Below are 8,909 nucleotides of genomic sequence, written 5' to 3' on the forward strand. Positions count from 1 at the left end.
ATTTTCCTGAATCGAATTAATGGCATTCTAGGATTTAGAACTAAAAGAAACCTTGGAGAATAAATCTTGTAATCAAACCACCATATTTCAGATGAGAAAACTCAATCATAAAAGGGGCAAAAGTTATATATTTAGATACTTTATTTGAATCTAAGTCCAAATTCAATACTTCAAACATTATAACATATTATAGACTTTCATTTAAATCCCAGATTTCTTTATGAAGCTTTATTGTATATTTCTTCCAGTTTGACATGTCTAACTGTGTCAGAAGAAGGGAGAGGTAATCCTTAGCCCTGTAGCAAATAGTGATAATAAATCAGGGAATACCCAAAGATGCCAAAGAATAGCATAGACTCAAGAAATGTAAGTGGAATCAGAAAATTATCCTCATTCTGAGATTCATTACAGGTTTCTTCCAGTAAAATAAGGACTCTCTTCCATCAGTCTTTATGCAGGCACTATATTTTGTCCAATGGTTTCTGTAATTTGGAGTATTGGGATTCTAGGGTAACAATCTGCTCTGTCTTTGTGCCTACATACACTCTTTTACCATCTCAATCTCTTCTCTTTATTCAGTTACAGATTGTTTTTCCCCCTACATCAGAATTTCTTTAATCATCTATACAAGTCAGTCCCAGCTCAAGTAAAATAAAGCAGTTCCCTAAGAACACTTTCTCACAGTTAAATCAAGTGCACAGAATTCATGCCCATTCCCTAATGAGAGTCAAGCATATCTCACTTATAATCAAAATGCTTATTGACTTTCTTATTGTGATGGGTGTATTAGTATAATTAGATAGTTTTTACATATGTAAATATACACACACAGGTATCAATGCACACACATCACAAGACCTCTTTCCCCTTTGAAGTAATCCCCATTGGAGATCACAAAAATTTTCTAACTAGAGTTCTATTGTTTAGAACATGTCTCATCTCCATATTGAGTACCCAACTGCCTTCAGAGTCAATAGAAAATTCTTTTGCATACCTTCACAATAGTGAGATGTGAATTATATATATATATATATATCAAAGAAAGAAAAATATAAAGCTCTGTCCTCCCTGCTACCATGTTTTAACTTTGAATCTTTTTTTTTTTTTTTTTTTTTTGGTCTGTGACACTCAATGGTACCATTCTAATAATTCTATATGCACAATTAAACATCTGAGTTATTTGGTTGCACTTAATATACTTAATCATAAAAATAACTAAAGGAAAAAGGGACAAAGGAATCAGGTGAGAAAGTTATATGTAGGAAGAATCTAAGATTCTTCCTTAGACTAGACTCTAATGTAGAAATGTCATTTTGGTCCCTCTCGAGAATGAAGGATAACAACAATTGTCAAACAATAAATATTTATTGTCCTACTATATAATGAACCAGTAAGTGCAGTGCAGAGGATAAGAGATAAAAAAGTATTGAAGTGTCTGCTCTCAGCTTGCAATCTAATTAGCCCTCCAATCCCCCCCCCCAAAAAAAAAATCTAATAAAGTCTTTGGGGAAAAGGAGGGAAAGCTATCTATGGGGGTGTGATTTTGGTAGATTTTAAGTGAAAGGAGTGGGGGAAAATTAAGACATGGTTGCTCTGGAAATCCTCTTCAGATGAAAGCTTTTAAGGTTTTAGTTCTGCCCTCTATCCAATAGGTACTGGAAATACTAAAGAGACATGAGTACAAAGGGATATGCAATCTCACAGGATATAATTTTTTCTGATGATATCCCTGGGAGAACATGAATCCAATCCAAAGTAATGTAATTGGAGTGCTTTAGAGAATAGGCTCTTGTCTGAATCTTTTACAGATGTAGAATATAGGGCTACCTGATTGAATTGGTTATGGAGATAATATCTTTATCCTAGGATTATTTTTTTCTTAGTTTTAATGAGACCCAATGATGCAGGACAGGTGTTATAAATGTATTATTCTCAGATACTATTATATTTGGAATTGAAGGTAAAGTGAGAGACAATAGTCTATGCATGATGAATTTATTAAGTAAGCTAGCAATAACCATTAAATCATTTCAATGATTTTTCTCAATGAATAAAGATCATGCGTTAGGGTTTCATAACTTTCATATAGTTTTGGAAAGTATAAGACAACAAAGAATAGAGTTGAGTAGGTAGTAAAAAACAAAGCAGGGAAAATAGCATCATGGAGGTGGGGTCAACATGATTGGTTATACCAAAAAAAAAAGTTGGTTGACACACATGTGATGCTAACAACTACCTCTCTTTGTTATTAAGAAATACTAGATAGATTTATCAGACCCACCTACACACTGAGGATATTGTTAGTGAACCAGGGATAGCATTACAGAAAAGACAAAATGCCCAGAACCAGTGTCTCAAGGTTGACATGTTTTACTATTCAGAAAGAAGTATTAACATTTGGGGGTAATTTAGGTTAGTATTGCAATCATAGCTTTTACCTTCATCTTTCCAGAAATTTTAATCTATTTGAAATTGATGGCCGTGTCTATCAATGATTCTAGACATGATCTAAAATTTCTCTAACATTTGAGTTTGCTGGTTTGTCACTAAAATCACTTTTACTTGAATTCAAGTAAGCATAGAAGAATAATTTAAAGTCTCATAAGATTCCAGGTAAGATAATCTTTTTTTGAGGTAAGGTGATACCATATACTATAGGAGTTTGGGGTTGTTTCAAAAGAATATATGATAATTTGACACAAATATGTTTTTATTCATTGGGTCCATATATAGCACTTAAACACTTCTAGCTTCTTTTATTCTTGGTTGCTTCGTATAAAATTCTGTAGTCATATTATGCCTAAAATTTTATTTATAATAAATTTCAAAGTAAATATCAATTTTATAAATTAAAATGCACAAAATAATAAATCTACAAATAAAAGTAATCAATCAAAATATCACTTTGTGAGATTTCATGTAAGAAATAAAGATATAGAAGTTTACAAAGATGTACTTGAGGTTTGCTTAGCATAGAAATGGTATTCATCAGGTAATCCTATACTTTAGTATGTCTGAGGTTGAAGGGACTACATTTTTCTTAATTTTTTTTTCTTTCTTTCTTTTTTTTTTTTTTTTTTTTTTAGGGAAAGCATACTGAATGAGCACATTCTCTCTGTCTTTTTTTCCCCTTTAATTTCAATCTCTAAAATCATTTAAAATTGTTTTTCTGGGTCCTGGACTGAAGGTTTTGCCGGTCAGTTGCAATATTGGAGATCTACATATCTGCTAAGGGTTTCAGAGATCTTCCAGGCAATCTTCTCAATTGCTCTAAGAACTCCATAATACCTATATTAACGTCTTCATAGACATTGGGAAAAAATGTTCACCTTCTCCCTTTCTACCAAGGGAGTTCATCACATTCTTGGAGTAGACACCATACCTTTGTTACCCTCAATTTGGTTAAATCTACCTCTAGAGTATTTTTAAAATTTAAAGAATCAAAGTTTCATTACTTTAGTCATACCCTATTTTAAAATTGAAATCAAGATTACCTGACTGTATCTTCAATTTTCTTAACCAGTTTGATTCTTAATGACTTTAGCTATTGAATTTGGATTCAACCACTTACTACTTGGACAATCTTAGATAAACTGTAAGATCCAAGTATAATTAATGAGAATGAAGAAAAAAGAGTTTGTGAATGGATTGAGTAAAAAAAAAATATCTTTTGCATTAAGAAACTTACCAAATTCCCATATGGACCAAGACTAATGGGAAAATAGTTTGGAAGTTATCTCTACCATTGTAATTTGTATTTCATATACTTTCAGGTATAAATCACCAGTGCCTTGAATACTTAGATGTCTTCCCAACTAATGGAAAATCAAAACAATGTGACAGAGTTTGTTTTGTTTGGACTCTTTGAAAGTCGGGAGATGCAGTATGCTTGCTTTGTGGTGTTCTCTATCATTCATGTGCTTACAGTTTTTGGAAACTTACTTGTGGTGATCACCATAAATGCCAGCAAAACCTCACTGCTCCCATGTATTTCTTCCTCAGCCACTTATCCTTTGCAGACATGTGCTATCCATCAGCCACTACTCCAAAGATGATTGCTGACACTTTTGTAGAGAGAAAGACCATCTCATTCAATGGCTGCATGACTCAATTATTTTCGGCCCATTTCTTTGGTGGAACAGAAATCTTCCTCCTCACTGCTATGGCCTATGACCGCTATGTGGCCATCTGTAGGCCTCTGCACTATACAACCATTATGGATCGGCGGAAATGTGGCCTACTGGCTGGGGCTTCTGGGTCGCTGGTTTCCTTCACTCTATTCTGCAAACCCTCCTCACTGTTCAATTGCCCTTCTGTGGACCAAATGAGATTGACAATTTCTTCTGTGATGTTCATCCCTTGCTGAAACTTGCTTGTGCTGATACCTATGTGGTGGGACTGATTGTTGTAGCCAACAGTGGTATGATCTCACTTGTATCCTTCATCATCCTTATAATCTCATATATTGTAATCCTGTTGAATCTGAGGAATCAGTCATCGGAGGGGAGGCGCAAGGCTCTCTCCACCTGTGCTTCCCACATTATCACTGTTCTCCTGGTCCTCGTGCCTCCTATGTTTATGTACATCCGCCCCTCAACCACACTGGCAGTTGATAAACTTGTTATCTTGTTCAATATTGTGATGCCCCCATTGCTCAACCCGCTGATATACACCCTGAGAAATAATGAAGTAAAAAATGCCATGAGAAAACTATGGACTATAAAAAAGACATCTGAAAAGACATGAACTGATATTTGACTTACTCAATTGTAGCTATGTCCAGAAATGAGTGACAGTGAATGTTTCCTTATGTTGATTATTGGAATCTCCATGTTTGTCTATTTCTGGTCTGTTATTTCTACTTAAGTGAAAGAATTTGTGCTGGTGATCATAGATCCTTATATTAAGATTATGTTTAATACATTTAGAAGCATTTTGGAAATCTATTCATTTCTTTCTCATAAGATAAGGAATTAAAATGCATGAGGAAGTGAACACCTAGATTAAATGATTTCCTTAGGTATAGCAGAGTGATTAAAGAGATAAAATTAAAACTTGTATCCCCATATTCCTTTTCAAATCTCTCTCTCTCTCTTTCTCTCTCTCTCTCTCACACACACACACACACACACACACACACACACACACACACGTGGTGAGCTTTTTCTTCTCAAAACGCAGCCAGGTGATGGAAGTTCAGATCTTTTATTATCTCCAATATAGCCCGGTTAGCTTAGAGGCCTATCTCTCTGCTTGGTTCCAAGAGCTCTCTCCGAATGTTGCCAAATCCAAAGGTCTGGTCCTTCAGCCTCTGCCTCTGCTTTCTTCAACCTCCAGCCAGCTCCACTCTTCATGTCATCTGGTGAAATCTGACTGAGAGCCTCTGTCTGTTTCTTTTATCCAAGAGGGAGGAATTGTGGGATACGAGAGAGAGGGATTATGGGTTTTCTCCCATAGTGCTCTCTGGCCCAAAGAGCTTCAAGGGAGGTGTGAACTCATAAAGGTACAAAGTGTACTTTGTGAAGCTAGCATACTTGTGAACTCCAATGAGTAAAGGTGTAAACACAAGCCTTGTATTAATTAGTCCTACTTAGTACCTTGTTTCAGGTTCTGCCCAAAACATCTTCTTGTAAGATTAGATCAACTCTAATTAGTTAGCAGTTTGTAAGGATTCCAACACACACACACACACACACACACACACACACACACACACTTTGCTGACACTTTTGTAGAGAGAAAGACGATCTCATTCAATGGTTGCATGACTGACTCAATTATTTTCTGCCCATTTCTTTGATGGAACAGAGATCTTCCTCCTCACTGCTATGGCCTATGACCACTAGGTGTCCATCTGCAGATCTCTGTACTATACAACCATTAGTTGTATCTCTCTCTCTCTCTCTCTCTCTCTCTCTCTCTCTCTCTCTTTCTCTCTCTCTCTCTCTCTCTCTCTGTTTGTGTCTGTGTTTCTCTGTCTCTGTCTCTCTGTGTGTGTATGGGTCTGTGTCTCTCTGTCTCTGTCTCTGTCTTTGTGTGTGTCTCTCTATCTCTGTCTCTGTTTCTCTCACACATACACACTTCACAAGACAATATATAACTAATCATAACTAATCTATAACATAATTGCTCTAGCAATGCTGGACTTGAAGGGAGCTAATTTGTTTGACAAACATTTTTGTTCTTTGAGAAATATTGTTTCTGCATTCTATATCAGGACTACTTTTAACGGCTTTGGTATATTTCTCAACATCTTCCATTTATTTTCAAGACAATTGGGATTAAATGATTTACCCAGGATATTATAGCTAGTAAGCATCAATTTGGTCTCAGACCAAATTTGAACTCAAGTTTCTCTGGACTCCAGGACTGATGCTCTATTGACTACACCACTTAGTTGACCATTCTATTCTTTTTTTTTTCTGAAATTTTGAGACAGAGTAATAATTAGAATTCTAAATTTGAAATTAGGAAGACCTCCTTTGGAATGTGGTCTCAGATATTTTCTAATTGTATAGCAGAAGACAATTTGTGTAAGCTGTCTCTGTCTCAATTTCTTCAACTATAAAACGGAAATAATAAAACAATTTAAATCACAAGGCTGTTTTAAGGATCAAAGAAAAACACGTAGTGTATTTATTCTAGCTATTAATATTGTTTGTTATTGCTATTATTTTTGCTTCACTCTCTCTCCCCTTTTTTCCCCTTCTCTCCTTTTTCTCTCTTTGATTTTTTACTTCTATTGCCACCTTGTGAATTCATAGGCATGATCAAGTTTACGTGGATTGGAGTTAAGAAAGAAGATGTCCATTCTTCATCTTCTCACTTCAAAGTCAAAGAAATACATATGAAACTTTTTGACTCCCATCTTTAGTAGGAGCCATTGTACATGTAGACCAGAGAATGAAAACTGGAAAAGGTAATCTAATCCAAACCCTTATTTGATAGAAGAAGAAACTAAAGATCAAATAGGGCAAATATCTTGCTCCAAGTGAAAAAAATAGTAGAACTCAGTTTTGAATCTAAATCTATATACTCCAAGATCAACATGCTAGGTTCACTATATTGTACTGATGACAATATACCATGTGGTACTATATAGAGTACTTTACATTTTATTGACTTTTGTATGTGTCAGTCACTAGATATTTATTTAGCACCTATTAAGTGAAAGATGCTCCTCTTTGTTTTCCTCCACTTCCAATTTATCCTTCATGCATCTCATTTACAGGAAGTTTTTTTTGTATGTTGTCTGCCCCATTAGACTCCTTGAGAACATGGATGATTACTCCTATAGACCTTTCTTTGTATTCTTTTTATTTAGAACAATTCTTGGTACATAGTGCCAAGTGAATCTTACTTGCTTTAGTGATCTTAGAATATTTGTGGCCAAGAAGCTTAAATTCTCCTAATGGGAGTCAATATGTTGAGCAGTGGTGGCCAGTTAGGAAAATAGAAACCACAGTGATGGTGAGAAAATGTTGTTGACTGTCACACTATTTTTGTAGGAATGGAAATGTTGTTCATTGTTATTAAGAAGGAGGGAAAAGCTGGATATGGCAGCACAATGCAGATGGAGAGATGTTCTCACTGTAAAGACCTTGCTACTACGATAGTAAATGACTGGATTGAATGAAACAATTGGATCTGGGTTGGGAAGGAGAAGTCTGTGGTTGACTAGGATTAAGGCTCCCCTTACAAGATAAGGATTCATTTAACTCCCTCCCTCCTCATCTTGATGTTTCTACCCCCTAAAAGAGATTATTTTTGATCTCATGAGAAACTTAAAACTCCATTAAAGTCATATCTGGTAAAACAATATGGTCCTTATTATCGTTGTTTTGATAATTATGTTATTTTAAACCTTTATTTTTAATTTCTGGAATAAAAAATATTGCATAACATAATACGATTAAAAAAGATTTCTCATGAAACTGCAAATTTACTATGCACAACTCATATTCTTTTCAAATATAGAACCAAAATTATTATGTATATTTTATTTTCCCTCTAGAAATGCCTGCCATTAGATACAAATAGGTATCTACATATAAAATTATTCTATGGATATTTTCATTTGTCAGTTTTTTACTCTGGATGTAAATAAAAATTTTTAAAATATGTCCCTTATTGTTAATTTGGATATTTATAATAATCAAAATAATATTAATTCTGCTGAGCAGCAAATATATGTTTTGGGATACAATAGTTATGAGAGAAGAAACATAGGCTTGGATACTTTTGGGGTTCAATGGTATTCACAGAATATTGTAGTGTGCTTTCTAGAGCCCCCAAATTGGAGTGCTAAAATATACTATCCGGACTAGCTCTCTGGAGGATCTCGGGACCAGCCTTGGTCTTAGTGGAGAAGTGAAGGGACAGGAGACTCAGGAGGATGGTCAAAGATAGAGTCCTTATTTCAAGTCCTCTCAGCCCTTAAATACTTAGTATGATCACATCATTTCAGCACACTAAGCATGTGCCAACTAGAGAACCATTATATCATCATATCACAATGAGCAAGTGCTAACTATAGTAGAATTACATCACCACAGCACACTGTGCAAATGCTAACTATAAGCACCCTGCTATTGATATGTAAATGCTTCTCATTACTGTAAGTATCATTTGCTTCAAGTAGAACACAGGTAGTGATGCCTTCCTTAACTTCTCAGAAAGGATAAGAACACCAAAGGAAGATGGGGAGCCAAATAAGACATTGTCAGCAGGTTCCCTCTGAGCTGAAGGGTCTTATACCTTACCAAGAATTCCCCCACTATCTGCAGCCCTCTACAGAATATTATATTTGTAATCAAAAAGGCCCAAGTTTAAATTTTGTCTCAAACATTTACTAGTCCATTAATCCTGTCTGAGCCTCTTTTTCCTCATCCATAAATGGGGATTACAAG

At 35.1% G+C, this 8,909-nt stretch overlaps 1 protein-coding gene across 1 annotated transcript; it reads left to right on the forward strand.

Moving 5' to 3' along the window:
• Nucleotides 1-3,803: 3,803 nt before the first annotated feature.
• Nucleotides 3,804-4,746, forward strand: LOC127541551 (olfactory receptor 4S1-like). Its single transcript, XM_051966780.1, is given in 3 exon segments — nt 3,804-3,972; nt 3,975-4,250; nt 4,253-4,746. Coding segments are annotated over 3 exon segments (939 nt in total).
• The last annotated feature ends 4,163 nt before the right edge of the window (nt 4,747-8,909 follow it).

The sequence above is a fragment of the Antechinus flavipes genome, chromosome 6 (assembly GCF_016432865.1).
Source record: "Antechinus flavipes isolate AdamAnt ecotype Samford, QLD, Australia chromosome 6, AdamAnt_v2, whole genome shotgun sequence".
Classification (NCBI taxonomy): domain Eukaryota; kingdom Metazoa; phylum Chordata; class Mammalia; order Dasyuromorphia; family Dasyuridae; genus Antechinus; species Antechinus flavipes.